This window comes from Culex pipiens, chromosome 1 (assembly GCF_016801865.2).
Source record: "Culex pipiens pallens isolate TS chromosome 1, TS_CPP_V2, whole genome shotgun sequence".
In the NCBI taxonomy this organism is placed as follows: domain Eukaryota; kingdom Metazoa; phylum Arthropoda; class Insecta; order Diptera; family Culicidae; genus Culex; species Culex pipiens.
Genome location: NC_068937.1, coordinates 80,147,147 through 80,165,206, shown reverse-complemented (window position 1 = coordinate 80,165,206; position 18,060 = coordinate 80,147,147). Strand labels below are relative to the sequence as shown.

Below are 18,060 nucleotides of genomic sequence, written 5' to 3'. Positions count from 1 at the left end.
AGGGGCGCGACAAAGGCCTTAATGTATTAAATTTGCGCATTAAATACATTAACGAATTAAATGTCTCCACTTCCATTTCCCACCATTCAGTTTTTAGCTCGGTTTTGTTGTTGTTGTTTTTCTCTCCGCCTCTCTTTCTTACGCGCTCTCTTTTCCGTTGTCGGTTGTCTGGACAGAAAGTTCAAACGCAAACAGTCTCTTTGCGCTCGCACATAACAACTTTGCGCTCGCAGTCAACAAACAATTTTGAGCAAGATTTTGAGTTTTGTTTTTTTCGAAGTTTTTTTAATATTTCGTTGCGAAATCACAACAACTCCACGATGAACCAAACGGCTGCATCAAAGGTAAGTTGAAAGACAGTATAGTGTGTGTTTTAGAATTTTAGTTTAGGATTGTTTATTTTGTTTACAGAAAGAAATTCAAATTGGTTTCTGGAGGAATGTCGAGGCCGAGATGGGGCTCGTGACGGAGTCGCTAAAGGTGGTCCTAGACTTCCTAGGGATCACCAGTTTCGAAAGCGAGGTCATCATCGACGATCTGGAGAAAGCACTCCAGGCCAAGAAAGTGAGCTTCCGAAAGTACTGCCTGGAAAATGGAATCGATTCGCAGCAGTTCCTTTCGGAAGACGACTCAGTGCTTGTGCTGGACTTTGTGGACCGGATGCAACTCAAGATGGTCGCTGCTCGGGTAAGAAGCGACGGCATCCGTCGTTACTTACCGGAGGATCCCGCCCAGAAGGAGAACCAGACAGCCGGACGAGGAGCAGACTCGGCGCCGGAAACGTTAAATCCTCAGAAAGAAGTCGAAGCTATTAAGCTGAAGCTTCTGGAGAGGTACAAGGACAAGTAAGTAAACTTCTTTTTAACAGCTTTTTGGTAGATTAATCATAAAAGTTGAAAAACATATTTTTTAAGATCAACATATTAAGCTTTCCAATGAAAAACAAAACAAAATGTCACTGTTTTTGATAATGTTTTTAAAAGACTTAGATTAACAATAAGTGCAGTTTAGTGTGGTTTAGTTACTCTCAGAGATTGGAGATTAATAAACTGATTACAAATAGCAAAACAATCTATTTCTCTGGTTAGTTTGCGACACGAAGCTGAAATCGATAATTCGTAAATTGATCGAGAACTGATCGAAAAATTGATTTGTAAACCGCTGGCGCTTAGGGCCTTTTGAAAAGTATCCCGGGATTTTTAATCAAAACAAAGATTTAAAAAAAAAAGAAAATAAATCCAAATTTTACACTGATTCTTCCTTTTAAAACACAATTTAATCAAAAAATGTATCATGCAATTTCATGTATCTTCGGGTTCAGATGAAGCCACACCGTCCTGTAGGCAGCATACAGCCTGTGATACAGCAATTTGACCGTGAAGTGATTTTGCGGCACCCGATTGCTTAGGATCGATGACCAGATGCACTTTCAATCATATTTAAGCAAATTGACAAAAAAAACCTGGAATTTATATAACAATTAATCGTATATTATGGGCAACAATTAAGCAGAGAATCTTACCGTGGACCGACCACAAAAAAAACCCGGTTCTTACAAGTTCCCAATGTAACTCAGATAGACTGGTTGTGACACAAATCATATTTAAGGAGGAATTTTCGCAAATTTAAATGTTGGTGCAGTTGAAATATTCACACCACAATATCGCTATGATACACTCAAATACCGAGAAACTGGCCGCAAAAAGGGATACATTTTTGAAAAAACCATTAAAAAAAACTAATGTATTTAACTTTGCCAGCAAAAAAGCACAAAAACTAAGCAAACAACGTTTTCGTTTAGCCTGCGGTCATATCGCTCGGACAAAAAACATATAAACAAAAACAAAAACAAATTGCGTCATCGTGTTTCGCTTGGTTGGGGTCCAGAAGGAAAGTGAAACTTTCAACCCAATAAGAATTTTGGCTAGAGCCTCGAGTCGATATAGGCTCGAAATCGAGCTAAACCGATCGAGACTCGACCCATAAGTTCGAACTGGGAATGTTTACAAATTTGTTGGGCGCTTACAAGCAAACCCAGTCACGACATATTTCAGCAGAACTGATTCTGCGAAAATCCCTCTAGAGTGGTTCTAACATGCTGTTAGAATGCTGTTAGAACTCTTCTAGTATGCTGCCAGAGAGCCGTGACTGGAAAGTGCTGATAACGATCACGCACAGGTAACACTTTCGATTGTGGGTCTGTAATTTTATATTATTTTTATTAGTTTAAGATATTTTCTTAGTTGTCAATCGATTTTTTTTTAAATTGTATTTTTTCTATTTCCAGGATGAACGAAACCGTCGAAAAGGCCATCCGTAGCTTACGTATCACCGTTAAGCGTCATTGTGCAGGAAGGCACATTGCTTTAATCACGTGCAATCTTTGTGATGGCAACGGTAATGAACTGACGGCGTCAAAGGAATATAACCGGTCCTGGAATCTAGGCAACCCGATCACTCATTTTGATAAGCACATCGGGGACTCAAAGAAAAGAAAACGATCGAAGAAGGTCAAGCCCACTCCAGACAACAGGAATAATTCAGCCAAGCGACCACGATGCGACGATATATCATCGAACGATTGTGAATCCAGCATTGAACTGCTTGATGGAAGCGATTCGTCTAATTTGTCACAACATAGTGCTGCGAGGGTTGTCGCAGACGAGCCCATTGGAAACGGTTCTTCTGATATATTTACTGGTATGTTAAAATGTATCATATTTATAGTTATTGAACTTTATAATAACCCTTTTTCGGTACACGAAGCTAAGCAATTTAAATGACGTTTGTAATTTATTACCATAAATTTGTTTAATGAATTAATTACGAGAAAATGCTACTTTCAGACAGTCTAAAACACATATTAAAAGCAGAAATCAAATTCATCAAAGAGATCAAAGTATCAATAAGATTAGAATAGGCATATTTCCCTAATTTCACATATTATTATTAGGAAAATTATAAACACAGAAATCCTTCGAAAAATTTCAATCGCGTTTTTCTCAGTTGCCCTTTTTTTGACATAGGACAATTATGCGTAGAACGGCAGTAAATATTTATTAAATCCTTTCAAAAGATGATTCCCTACCCAGAAAATGGCATTCTTCATGAAAATGGTATGAAGATTCTTCATGTGTTAAATACTCTTAACCCTCTACAGCACATTTTTTTCGATTTTTTTATTTTTCCCGACCTGCTTTTTTGAGCAACTTTTGGTCTACAAAAAACTTTACTTCTCTTGTTTTATGTTCATATTGTTTAATTTTTAGTATTTTAATTTGCTTTTATCTTGTTTATTTTATGCTTGTTTTTGGTAGTAATTGGCCTATTCTACTACCTCCTATCATGTTGCCTATCTAATTTTTCATGTTTTTACAGTCAGTCTTTTAATTTTTTGCTTGTTTTTTACATTTTCTGCTAAAAATGACACCATAATCATTTAAATTGTAAAAAAATGCGTAGATGCTTAGTCTGGGACACTAGAAAAATTACTAAAAAAAATCAAATTATTCGCTCCACAGCATTGCCTTGGCGAAAATTACTGCATACTTCTATTAACTTAAAATATAGGAAATGTTAGTAAAAAAACACAGCCAAAGTTGATCCCTAAAAAAATGACATTTTTCAAAGTCACATAAAATAAGTATATCTTTCAACCCAATTTTTTTCAAAAAAATTAAGAGTTCTTCTTTGCAATGAAAAAATTGGTTGAAAATTAGATTTTTGGTGATTTTTTTTAAATCGAAGCCCGTCTAAAGGCGTGTGCATGACGTAGTCCCATTATGAAATTTTGTTTTTTGAAAAAAAAATACAATAGAAATACAAAATAACGTTTTTTTTTTAACTCGGCAATGATCATCACATGTTTTTAAATTTATTTTGCTAATATCTCGTTTTTGCCAAACGTGGACATTAGCCGTTTTTTAAATGGTGGGCAGTACAGTAATTGATAGGATGCGAGAAAGTTTTTTGATTTGTTATAATAGTGATAGATTGGATCGGGTGATAGTAATTGATTGGAAACAGGACTGCTTAATATGACAGAGATATGAGATTTTCCTATGATTTATTTTTGCAGATTCTGACCTCAGCATTACCCAAAGCGTTGCCTCAACTTCAGTTCAAACAACAGTTCAACTGAACATAGAACAGGTGCAAGATGACGCGAATCACGTAGATTCTTTGATTCCAGTTGATGGTCAACCTGGCACCTCCGGTATGTATATAATTTTTGTTTTCTTAATTTTTGATATAAATTTTTAATTATTGAAATAATTTCTAAATATTTTACAAAACATCTGCAATTCTGTTATACATTTTATGAAAGATAGTGATAATAAGGTTTGGACCACCCTAATATGTATCTTAATTGCAACACTAGTTCACGATGTTTCTAAATTTTTTTTCAATGCTTAGCAACAAAATGTGTGATAAAATATTCAAAACAGGAAACTGTATGAACTTTTACCAACCTTTTGTTTTTTTTTTAAAGATGATATTTCATGATAATGACAAATTGAAACCTAGTACTTCGTTTTGTTCAGAAACTCATGCCGAAAGCGAAGTGACGAATGACCTCTCTAGGTTATCACCATAGAGTTACTAAATTAACATTTTTGAGTAGATATAACACCGTTTTGGGTATTTTTGTATCAAAAGAAAAGTTTTTTTCTTTTCCAAACATTTTTTGGCCTTTTTGGCAGGTTGCTAAAACTAAACCATAACAACACTTGAAATTGGAAAACCTAGAAGTTTAGTATCAAATGATCGGAAATTTTATGCCCTTTCCGATAGCACATAGGATGACTTATGAAACGTGGATCGGTTCGGATGTCGGCGGAATTTCCGACGACGTAATTCCTGGTTGGTAAGAAATTTCAACGAAAAATCAATTCTATCGATACAAAGACGATATATCTACTTCTAAATGTTTATCTACTAATTTTATGGTAGCATATTGACACTTAGTTGAATTAAAAGTTTGCAAAATTAAGTTTAGATATTACATAATTTCCAGAGTTATATAAACTTTCATACTAAGTAATTAGAAACTTTATATTCGATCCAATTTTTTTTTAATCAGTCGAGGATGCCTATTTGGAGTTGGGACACTGGTTTTATGGTGATTTATCAGCAAATAACTTAAATTATGTTAATATTTTGAAAGGTGTACAAGGTGTGTTTTTTGATATTTTAAATAGTATTTGTTGTAGAACTTTTTATAGAAATCATCTGTTTAAGAGCTTTTTGTAGTAAAATGTTCAGAATGAGTTTCTGAATAAAACGTAGTACTAGGGTTCTGTCAAACTTTGAATTGTTAGCACGTTGCTCACAAAATGTGCATAGTGCCCAAGGGATGTACATATTTTTTTTTAAAATACTGTACATATCATTCATTAAAAGTTATATTATTAGACGATCTTTAACGGTTTCAGGAACATCGAGTTATATTACAAGTTCACCATTGTTAAATGTTTTAAATAAAATGCACTGTGAACAAGGTGTTAAAAAACCAACTGGTAGAAGGTACACAAATTATGACAAAGACGTGTGCGCATATCAACTTCTAACCGGCGGAAAATCACTCTACAAATATTTCAACGATAACATGACAACTATGAGCTCACGAACTGTTCAAAGGCATTTAAAAAACAATACAGTTGATGTAGTTGAAAGTGAACTTAATGTACAGGGATTGAAGAACTTTTTAAAATCGAACGGGTTTCCCATGAGGGTGGCCCTTTGCGAGGACGGGACACGCATAACTCCAACTGTGGAATACGACCCCACAAGCCGATCACTAAGAGGATTAGTATCTCCGCTAGATATGAACGGAATGCCGATGCAAAATCTTTTCGAATGTTCTTCCCTGCAAAAGCTTCGAGACGATCTTAAAAAATACCCTATAGGGAATTATGTTTATGTTCAGCTTGCAATGCCACTTTGCGCGCAAGGTACTCCATTCGTAATTTATCATTGCTGTAGTGATAACAAATTTACTGCAGATGATGTATTACGGAGATGGAAGCATACGGAGCAAATTTTAACGGAAAATGCAATACAAGTTATAAGCAACGCTTCTGATGGAGACCCCAGACTACACAAATCTATGAAATTGAGAACGAAATTAGGACATAGTTCCCCATCTCGCGTCTGGGGCACTTATTTTGCGATGTCAGATGACTTAGACGAGCCACTTTGCATCCAGGACATGATCCACACGATAAATAAATTTAGAAACATGTTTGTAAAAGTTGATTTGGTAAACGAACCGTGTGCTATAGTCAAAAATGATTATTTTAAACTTAATGTTATCTTATTTGTCTTAGGAAATTTCTACATAACTACTCGCCATCTATTGGAACTGATTGAAGTTCATAACAAACATGATCATTTGCTCACCATAACGGATATCAGAATTAAGGATAAGATGAAGTTTGCGCCTACTTTAAAGATGATGAATATTAAAATGATTAACTATCTTCAAGAAAATGTCAATGGAAGTGATGGTACGGTTTTATTTTTAAAAACCATGCGCAGACTGTATCAATCATTCGTTGAGGAAAATCTGTCCCCATTGGAACGAATTCGTGAGATTTGGTAATTTTTATATTTATGTTCTAAGACACATTATTCATTTAAGCTTCCTAACACACTACTTTTTAGTTATGCCTTTAAAAATGCTCCCTAATTTTTAATAATTCATTTGTTGCTTTCATTTATACTGTCCCTGTTTGGAAGCCACTTGGTTTATGCACAAACCCTAAAAGCAAACAAGTTTTAACTTTTTGAAACCGTTGTCGTTACATTCAAATGTTTTTTTTTTGTCATGCTGAAAAAATCAATACCTTCGATCACAACCATTCGATAAACTTTTTATATAGAGCAGTTCTCTCAGATTTCGGTCATTCAATTTTTTTTCTATTTATTAATCCGACTGAAACTTTTTCGGTGCCTTCGGTATACCCAAAGAAGCCATTTTGCATCATTAGTTTGTCCATATAATTTTCCATACAAATTTGGCAGCTGTCCATACAAAAATGATGCATGAAAATTCAAATATCTGTATCTTTTGAAGGAATTTTTTGATCGATTTGGTGTCTTCGGCAAATTTGTAGGTATGGATATGGACTACACTGAAAAAATGATACACGGTAAAAAAAATTGGTGATTTTTTATTTTACTTTTTGTCACTGAAACTTAATTTACAAAAAAAAACATTTTTTATATGTTTTAGAGGACATCAAATGCCAACTTTTCAGAAATTTCCAGGTTGTGCAAAAAATCTTTGACCGAGTTATGATTTTTTTAATCAATACTGATTTTTTTTCAAAAAATCAAAATATTGATCGCAAAAATTTTTCAACTTAATAACTAACATGCAATATCTCAGCAACTAAGGATCGTATCAACAAAGTTCAAAAAAGCAAAATATAAAGAATTGTATCTCAGCTTTTCAAAAAAAAATATTTCTAAGGTGGGCAAACATGTGCACTAATTTAAAAAAATTAAAAACTGCGACTATTTTCAAAAAAGTCACCTACAAATGGATTTAACTTAAAAACGGTGCACTTTATCAAAATTTCACTAAAGTACTTTTTGATTTCAATTTTTTTTTTTTTTTTTTTTGTTTTTATTATAGAGACTTTACACCATTGTGCATTCATCTCTTCAAGGTGGATAGTGAAAGAGGAAAGATTACATAGTTTAAAATCACTTGTCTGGCAATATTTCAATAATTGTTACCATGCCTTTTTTCTAACGATTTCTGTCTATGTTTCAAATATTTAGCAGAATATTTAAAGAGTGAATTATCAAGTTCTTCAAGTTTCTCTTCGTCCTCTTCTTCCAGGGATTTAGAAGTTATCTCACAACACTTTTTCTTATAATATTTAGCTTTTATGACATCTTCATCTTCTTCATCAGTTTCTTCTGCAGCCATCTCTCTTCGTTTTGTTGTCAATTCGTCATCCGCGTCCAAATATGCCTGTAAGCGCTTCCGGGTTTTGCGAGTGTGCTTAGAAAGTACGGTCTCGAATCCATCGTTGTCTTCTTCATCAATTTCACTTGTTTGCATTGCATATAGGTCAGGATCACTGTTGTTACTTTTGCTGCTGCTGCTGCTGCTTGGCTCAGGTTCAATCGTTGGTGTACTGCTTTTTTGGTTCACCTTTTTACTCGAATCCCCACTTTTTTTGTTCTTTGCTTTGAGTTTGCAAAGCGATTTTTTGCCTATAATCGTCACTGCTGCAGCAGCGTTGTTTACAGTGATTGATTTCGGCGTTGGCTGTTTCAGCAACATCCGCAGGGTCCGAACTCCATTTGGGATCCCTGGGAAGAAGTTAATCCAGCGGTCGTTGGTGATGGTCAAAATGTCGCCGTATTTACATACATACATACATACATACTTTGACTACGTCATCATTGCTTATGCCTAGAGGTAGGTCAAGCACACGAACTTCCGTAGCGTTGTTGTCCAGGTAAATCGGGATTTTGCAACCCTGATATACCAGAGGTTTGTCGATGATGGACGAGGCCATTGCTGAGTCGGCGAACTGCAGCACGGCTATTCTTCTTCTATTGCATAATTGCAATGCTCGCAAGTTTTCTTGGTTTACTTGAAGGTCTGCGAGAAATTTTTTTACAAGCTTTGGGCTTGGTTGGTTTTGGAGTTGACAAAAATCCAGAACCACACTGTTTTTGTCTACGGTGCACATTTTGAAAAAAGCAGCGACGCGCACACAAACTGCGGACTGGCGTTGAGAATGCGACTTGTAAGGTCGGCGGTTACTTTGCAACTGGATTTCAAATTTGATTTTACATTGAAAAATAAAGTTGAAAAATTTTTGCGATCAATATTTTCATTTTTTGAAAAAAAAATCAGTATTGATTAAAAAAATCATAACTCGGTCAAAGATTTTTTGCACAACCTGGAAATTTCTGAAAAGTTGGCATTTGATGTCCTCTAAAACATATAAAAAAAATGAAAATAGTGTTTTTTTGCAAATCAAGTTTTAGTGACAAAAACTAAAATAAAAATCACCATTTTTTTACCGTGTATCATTTTTTTCAGTGTAGTCCGTATCCATACCTACAACTTTGCCGAAGACACCAAATCGATCAAAAAATTCCTTCAAAAGATACAGATTTTAGAATTTTCACATATCATTTTTGTATGGACAGCTGCCAAATTTGTATGGAAAATTATATGGACAAAATAATGATGCAAAATGGCTTAAAAATTAAAATTCTAAAACAAATACCGATTTCGTAGAGAATTGCTTTATATATATATTTACATAAGTGACTATTGCATGGCCAATGTTTCATCTTAATCAAAAAAAAATACAAATAAAAATCGATTTACAACAACACCGAGAAATATTATTTTTCAAAAAATTTGCTTCTAGGGCATTGTCTTTTCTCTTCTTTCCTTGACTAATATCAATATCAAATAGAGTTATATGTTTTTGCATGTTCACAGTTATAGATAAGCCACATAAATAGACATATTTGCTGTTTTTGTAATTTTCAGGATTGCACTTTTTACTGTTAGAGGCTGGAAAAATTGGTGTAGTATAAACAAAAAAATGAAAGCATTCATCAGCACGAATGCTTACATTTGTGTCGAACTAAATGCACATGCAATTGTAAAATTCGTTCAAATATGCAGAGAACGGAATGCTCCTCATGAATTCGTTATGTGGGTGTTATCGAGCCAACCATGTGAGCACTTATTCAGGGTTCTAAGATCACTAACTACAACATGTCAAACAGTAATAAACTTTTCTGTCAAGGAGTTTACTGAAAAATTGAAACGTGTCCAGTTTAAATACAACATCATGTACAACCGAAGAGACAAGTTAAATTTTCCTACTCTTGATAGGCTACAGCAGCGGAAAACTAATATTGACCTGCCAACGAATGCTGCCATTAACGACACAATTAAGCAAGCCCAGGTCACTGCGATACGTGAGCTATTAGCGCTAGGAGTTTGCAAATCACTAGTTGATCTACCTATTTCAATCGGCCATTTTAACTCCAAAAGTCAGGAGATACCGGAGGTACCGCATGTACAGTACGACGACGATTGTGACAACGGAATTATTGAAGATTTATATTCACAAGAAGAAATCGAAGAAATTTCACCATATTTTTTTGTCGGCTGCAAAGATATTCATGATGAACCAGATTCAATAGAGGACTTGCCTCAAGAAACAGAATTTGTTGCTGTTCATGAAAAAAGTTCCACTTATTTAGAGAGTATTTTTTATGATGAAACGACACAACTTGGATTAGACGAAAAAGACATGTTGGAAACGACAAACTTTAACGACTATGACGAAGGAGAAGCGGACTCTGCAGATGAAGACGAAAACCTTGACAAATCAACAACTATCAGTAACCCCGATGAGCACGACGAAAATGTTTGCCACGCCAGAGATATATTTCCGAATTATAACGACAAATTTGTGCTGGACAACTGTAGAACTGGTAAAAAGCACACCTTTAAAGTAATAGATTCTACAGGAAAAATCAAAACCATTAAAATAAGTTACTGTCTTTACCTATTAACGGATGGAAGGTACTCGTTATCATCAGATCGTTTACATAGATTTAGACAAAAAGAGTTAAAATCAAAGGTTGCCCAATAATCATTTCTACTACCAACATTGATTTTAAAAAGGTAAAATAATTTTGCAATTGTTATCGGTTATGGAACTTTATTTATTGCTAATCAATCAATTGCACGCATTTATTTGTGTAAATCAGGCCTGCCCAACCTTTTTGGCTCAATTTTCACATTTTTGATCGTCAAAATTACAATTGTTGATTTTTTCATGGTTTCTTTGATGGAATCGGTTCTCAGATGACCAGTGAACATAACTTTGATAAAAGTTTGAAAAAATATTTTTGCGGGTCGTTTTTATGTAAGTTTTAAGTGAAAAATTGGTCCGGCCCGCGGGCCGGATTGATTTTTGCCGTAAAATGTAGATAAAAACGACTTGTATAAATATTTTTTCAAACTTTTGGTAAAGTTATGTTCACTAGTCATCTGAGAACCGATTCCATCAAAGAAACCATGACAAAATCAACAATTGTAATTTTGACGATCAAAAATGTGAAAATTGAGCCGAAAAGGTTGGGCAGGCCTGGTGTAAATTAACATAACAGTCGAAAAAAGCAGCGCTGATTTTACCAGAATCCTACTACAATCGTTCTTACATTTCTGGGAGGGAGCTATTGGGAGCAACAATTCTTCTGCAAGAACATCGTGACTGGGCATATGCGAAAGGGACAATCCATAAACCACGTGGACACATTTTGGCAAATCTCAGACCCCCTCCCCCCTCGTGGACAATTCCCATACAAAAGAAATCTTTTTTGTATTGAGCGTGGACAATAGAGTTATCTACGTGCGCTTGTATTGCGTGTACGTACACAAAAAAGATTGAGGTTAAATTTTGTCCGGCCAGCAAAATCAAATGGTGCGCTAGTGTGTGTACGCGAAACGTCATAAAGCTCTATAGAGCTTTATGACGTTTCTCGGACGCACACTAACGCACCACTCGATTTTATTTTCGTGTACTTAAACGCAATTCATACGCACGTAGATTACTCCATTGCTAACCCCGCACCTAAGGTGTCCACGTGGTTTATGGATTGTCCCAAAGCAGCGCGTTTAATTATCTATTTTTAATATGCATGATAACATAAAATAGCAATAAAAAAAAAATACTAATCCCTTTGGCTGTTAACTCACACATGTTTTGGGCATTTGAGGTGTTCGCAATTATAAATTTTAATCGTTTCCATTTTTAATTTACAAAATTATTATTGTTTCTTGCAGCTGAATACCTCGTTCAAATAATGTGATCCATACAACCGTACCGTACCGTAAGTTTATACACTTAAATTTAATTGCTATAAAATGAGTAATAAATTTCCTTAATCCGCAGATTTGTCACCTTGCATCTATTTATCTGTATCACCCAAAAGAGCTTTAATCTACAACCAACTCACATCCCGGTCTGGCGCCACCGTCTTCTACAAACAACCGAACAAGCTGAGGATCCTGCTGCCGTCGTGAAGTCCGAGTAACGTGTCGAACGCCGTGGCCAATCCACGCAGCTTGTGTGGTCCGAATCGCGTGACGAACGCCGTGGCCAATCCATGCAGATACTCGAGGCTCGAAGCACCTTCCGGAAACCGCGGCTAAGCTGTGGATCCTGCTGTCCTCGTGAAGTCCGAGTCGCCTGATGACCGCCGTTGCAGATTGTCCATTCGTTTTGAAACGTGTGAAGTGTAATTAAGTAGGTTGCAAAAAAAAGTTTTTCGTTAGTTCAGTTCTAAATTAAACATTTATTTGCAACAGGTTTATTGCTGACACACGTGATTTAACATCTTCCGGAAACTGCGACTAAGCTGTGGATCCTGCTGTCCTCGTGAAGTCCGAGTAACGTGTCGAACGCCGTGGCCAATCCACGCAGCTTGTGTGGTCCGAATCGCGTGACGAACGCCGTGGCCAATCCATGCAGATACTCGAGGCTCGAAGCACCTTCCGGAAACCGCTGGCTAAGCTGTGGATCCTGCTGTCCTCGTGAAGTCCGAGTAACGTGTCGAACGCCGTGGCCAATCCACGCAGCTTGTGTGGTCCGAATCGCGTGACGAACGCCGTGGCCAATCCATGCAGATACTCGAGGCTCGAAGCACCTTCCGGAAACCGCGGCTAAGCTGTGGATCCTGCTGTCCTCGTGAAGTCCGAGTCGCCTGATGACCGCCGTTGCAGATTGTCCATTCGTTTTGAAACGTGTGAAGTGTAATTAAGTAGGTTGCAAAAAAAAGTTTTTCGTTAGTTCAGTTCTAAATTAAACATTTATTTGCAACAGGTTTATTGCTGACACACGTGATTTAACATCTTCCGGAAACTGCGACTAAGCTGTGGATCCTGCTGTCCTCGTGAAGTCCGAATAACGTGTCGAACGCCGTGGCCAATCCACGCAGCTTGTGTGGTCCGAATCGCGTGACGAACGCCGTGGCCAATCCATGCAGATACTCGAGGCTCGAAGCACCTTCCGGAAACCGCGGCTAAGCTGTGGATCCTGCTGTCCTCGTGAAGTCCGAGTCGCCTGATGACCGCCGTTGCAGATTGTCCATTCGTTTTGAAACGTGTGAAGTGTAATTAAGTAGGTTGCAAAAAAAAGTTTTTCGTTAGTTCAGTTCTAAATTAAACATTTATTTGCAACAGGTTTATTGCTGACACACGTGATTTAACATCTTCCGGAAACTGCGACTAAGCTGTGGATCCTGCTGTCCTCGTGAAGTCCGAGTAACGTGTCGAACGCCGTGGCCAATCCACGCAGCTTGTGTGGTCCGAATCGCGTGACGAACGCCGTGGCCAATCCATGCAGATACTCGAGGCTCGAAGCACCTTCCGGAAACCGCTGGCTAAGCTGTGGATCCTGCTGTCCTCGTGAAGTCCGAGTAACGTGTCGAACGCCGTGGCCAATCCACGCAGCTTGTGTGGTCCGAATCGCGTGACGAACGCCGTGGCCAATCCATGCAGATACTCGAGGCTCGAAGCACCTTCCGGAAACCGCGGCTAAGCTGTGGATCCTGCTGTCCTCGTGAAGTCCGAGTCGCGTGATGACCGCCGTGGCCAATCCACGCAGATACGCGAGGCTCGTCGTTGTGGGTTTTCCTTGCGTTTGAATGTTTTGTGCGATTGCTTGTATAGTTAAGTTGCTTTTAGATTATTCGGACTTTTTTTACTGTTTATATAAAATTTTCTTCGATTCGCCATTGTAGTCATTTTGATACGTTGATGGCTTTTTAGTTTAAGAGATGGAATAAAATAATTTTATGCACTGCGTTTAGTTTTTTTTTACGATCATGTCCCTGCTTGAAATGAAATCTGGTTGGGCTAGAATTTGATGCTAACTTGATACATCTGGAGACGTTAAAAATCAAAAAAAAAAAAATCTGAAGACGTTATTATATTTGTATTAGTCATTTACTTAAATTATACTAGAATGTAATGCAGTTACAATTCCCTTTGGTTCCAACGGCTGGACCTGGAAGCCGGAGTCAGATTCACTCCCAAAACTACCCGACTGTGCAGCTCTGGATCTCCGCTTTACTCGATCTGTTTTTCGGTTCCAATTCTGCACCTGGACACGAAACCGCCTTCACTGTAGACTCCAAGCTGCAATTTGTCAATCAACACAATCGGAAGTATCTATACGAGTCAAGTGTTCCGACGAATTGGTGTCCCGAAAGGTAATAGCACGAGCAATACAAGTTGCGCTAACCCGACCAGCTTCCAGGCGGCCACTCCACCTCCACCAGCAAGTAACGTTGCCATCGAGGTTAGAGGAATCCTTATAACTGATCCGAGGACACTTCCTGCATTCCAAATCTGTATTACAAACGTAAACATTAAATATTTTGACAGTATGCTTTCCAAATCTGTATCACAAACGTAAACATTAAACATTTTGACAGTATGTCAAAATAAAACCGAGGTACAAAGTAAAGGGTGGGAACGTCATGATCAAATCGAAATTAAGAAATTAAATTTCCACCGTTAATTAATTAAATTATTTAATTTCTTACTATTGTCTCGCCCCTCGGATTTTACCGAATCTGAATATAATCAAACATCAAATCAACATATGATTACACAGCAAAAAAAAGTTGAATTTTGGAATGTTGAAAATTTGGTTGGTTGAATATTAATCATTTTTTGAGTAATATTACTCAAAAAATGTGTAAAAATGTGAACCTGATGAATATTCATCAGAAACTGATGAAAATTCATCAATTCCTGATGTAATATTACACATATTTTTTGCCACAAAATCTGTCACCATTTCCTGATGAATATTACCATCATTTTTTTTTCTGTGTAGACCTGCGTCTGTCGTGAGGAATCGCAAATGAGTTCAAACAGTAAGGTGGAAAAGTTTTGTAAGGTGGACCCATAAGAGTCTTGTTACATTATAACCTAAACCTACACTCTTGAATTATCTCTGGCCCATCTGGCAACACTGGTTGAATAAAAAGTCAGTCTTATTCTCACGCACTTAGACAGCGGTTGAGTCTTGTTCTCTGTCCGAAACCCATAACTAAACATGGTGTCAGAGTAGCTTCTTTTGTACGAAAAAAGTGGCAAAAGGAGCAGTCGGGACTCGCGTTCGCGGAAAAAGTGTCCTTTCGGCGATAATTTGGTCGTAACAGCGGAAAATTGTCGATTAAAAAGGAAGCCAGTCCGATTTCAAAATGGCGTCGGGTGACGAGTCGTCAAGCACAGACTCGCAAGCCGGCCAGGGACAGGGAGGTGCAGGCGGCAAGAAGAAAAAGAAGAGAAACCGCACCTCGCCCGCGGCGATTGCTGCTGCTGCAGCTAGTGCCGCTGTAACAAAAATGATAAACAGTAGTGTTCCTTTTCCCGAGCCGTTATCTTTGTCGGGGAATGTGCGACAAAATGTGGACGACTTTATAGAAGGATTCGAAATTTACATGATTGCATCCGGTTTGGAGAACCAGGAAGATAGAGTGCAAGTGGCCACTTTCAAAGCGGCGTTGGGACTAGAAGCACGGAAGATTTTCAAGAACTGGCCGCTGTTGCCGGCGGATACGGAGACTGTCGCCGGTTGCTTGGCGGTGTTGAAGAAGAACATGGCGCCCCAGAGAAACGTCAAACTGGCGCGCTATGAGTTTCTGCAGTGTAAACAACAAGAAGCTTGTGGTGGAAGTGACGGTGAATCGATGTCGCAGTTCATTAACCGAGCCCGAGCACTTGTCAAAGACTGCAACTGGGGGAACATGGAAGAAGAAATGCTTCGCGATATCATCGTGGCGGGTCTGAGCGATCTTCGCTTAAAAAAATCGTTCATCGACAAGCCAGAGCTCACGGCGGCGCAAGTGATTGATCAGTGCATGTCGGAAGAGGCGACACGGAAGGAGTTGGAGAAGAATAAGTGGATGGAAGAAAAGCACGCTGTGAATAAAGTGTTCAAGAAGAAGTCGAAGATCTGCTCGTATTGTGGAAACGAGTACCACAAGAGCATTTCGGAGTGTCCTGCACAAGGCTGCGAGTGCCGTTATTGCAAACAGCGGAACCACTTCGAAGTCATGTGCTGGAAGAAACGCGAAGACGATAAGAGGAAGAAAAGTGAGAAGCAGAGCAAGAAGAACAAAAGTGGACGAAAAAAAGTGCATACGATCGACGAGGAAAACTCCGAAGAAAGCAGTGTTGCCGAAGAAGATCTGGATGAAGAAGTGGTCGATTCGATCGAGTTCCTGTACAGTGTCGAGCAAGATCATGCTGGTCTCCTAAAAGCCAATCTCACGTTTCGCGACGGTGACAGCACGCCGAAGAAGGTCAAATGCATTTTGGACACCGGAGCCACGTGCAACGTAATTGGCCTACCGTCGCTGCTGGAGATTTTGAACGTGGACCAAATCCCACTTGACAACAATCGAGTGGTCCTGAGAGGATTCGGAGGATCCTCGATTAAAACCATCGGAAGAGCTACTGTTGACGTCCAGCACAACGGGAAACCGTACAAGGCAGTGTTCAACGTGGTCCGTTTCCCTCAGATGCCGATCCTGTCTAAGCACACCTGTCTGAAGTTGGAGCTGGTGAAGCTGTGCTTGACCATCGCGGAGCAAGAAACCGAGGCCAGGAACATAGTTTCTCGATTCTCGTCAGTGTTCCAAGGCATCGGAAAACTCGAAGGTGACGTACACCTAGAAGTTGATCCCTCCATCAAACCCGTTGTACAGCCTGCGCGTCGCATTCCGGTAACGTTGAGAGAAGAGCTAAAGAAACAGCTCGGCGAAATGGAGAAGCTGCAGATCGTCGCCAGGGTGGATGAGCCTACAGACTGGGTGAGTAATCTTGTCCTTGTAAAACGGAATGGCAAAATCCGAATCTGCATAGACCCAATTTTGCTGAATACGGCGCTCAAGAGACCACACTATCCGATTCCAACAATAAACGAACTGCTTCCGGAACTGGCCAACGCCAAAATCTTCACCACCGTTGACGCAAAATCTGGGTTTTGGCAGGTTGGACTGGACGACGAAAGCTCCAAGCTCACAACCTTCTGGACACCGTTTGGCCGGTATTGTTGGAAAAGAATGCCGTTTGGAATTTCACCGGCACCGGAGATTTTCCAGCAAAAGTTGCACGGCGCAGTCCACGGTCTCAAAGGTGTTCGCGCACTGGCGGACGACGTTCTGATTTTTGGAAGTGGCGAGAGCACCGAGGAAGCCATGATCGACCATAACCGGAACCTGCAGGCCTTTCTGGAAAGGATGGCCGCAAAGAACGTTAAACTGAACAAGGACAAGATTCGCCTCTGCCAGCCCACGGTGAAATTTTTTGGACATTTGCTTACGCCCGACGGCGTTAAACCAGATCACGACAAAATCCGGAGCATCACGGAAATGGAGGACCCCAAGGACGAAGCTGCTCTACTTCGGTTCCTAGGGATGGTAACGTATTTGTCCAGTTACCTACCGAAGCTCTCGACAGTGGCAGAGCCGCTGAGACGCTTGACGAAGAAAAACGAGCCGTGGTCGTGGGGAACTGAACACCGTAAGGCATTCGCAGAGCTGAAGAAGCTTGTGACCGAGGCGCCAGTGCTGAAGTACTTCAACGCGAAAAATGAGGTGGTCATCCAATGCGACAGCAGCAGTGTCGGACTTGGGGCGGTGCTGCTTCAAGGTGGACTTCCGGTGTGCTACGCGTCGAAAGCCTTGTCGCCGACGGAGCAACGTTACGCGCAGATTGAAAAGGAGACGCTTGCGATATTGTACGCTTGTCGAAAGTTCGAGTTCTACATCATCGGAAAGAAAGCTCTGGTTCAAACAGACCACCAACCGTTGCTGAGAATCTTCAAGCGTCCGTTGACCGAAATTCCGATGAGACTGCAGCGAATGATCCTGGCTCTTCAGCGGTACAAAGTCACTTTGCAGTTCAAACCAGGGAAAGAGGTCGTGATAGCAGACATGCTGTCAAGAGCCGCTCTCGCCGAAGGTGACAACACC

At 39.2% G+C, this 18,060-nt stretch overlaps 1 protein-coding gene across 1 annotated transcript; it reads left to right on the top strand.

The window, feature by feature from the left end:
• Positions 1-6,469: 6,469 nt before the first annotated feature.
• On the top strand, positions 6,470-18,060 carry LOC120432056 (uncharacterized; the record flags this gene model as incomplete). The annotated part of the gene is made up of 3 exons (XM_039597187.2): positions 6,470-6,600; positions 9,536-16,896; positions 17,077-18,060. Coding segments are annotated over exons 2-3 (2,598 nt in total), but the record flags the coding sequence as incomplete, so codon positions are not given.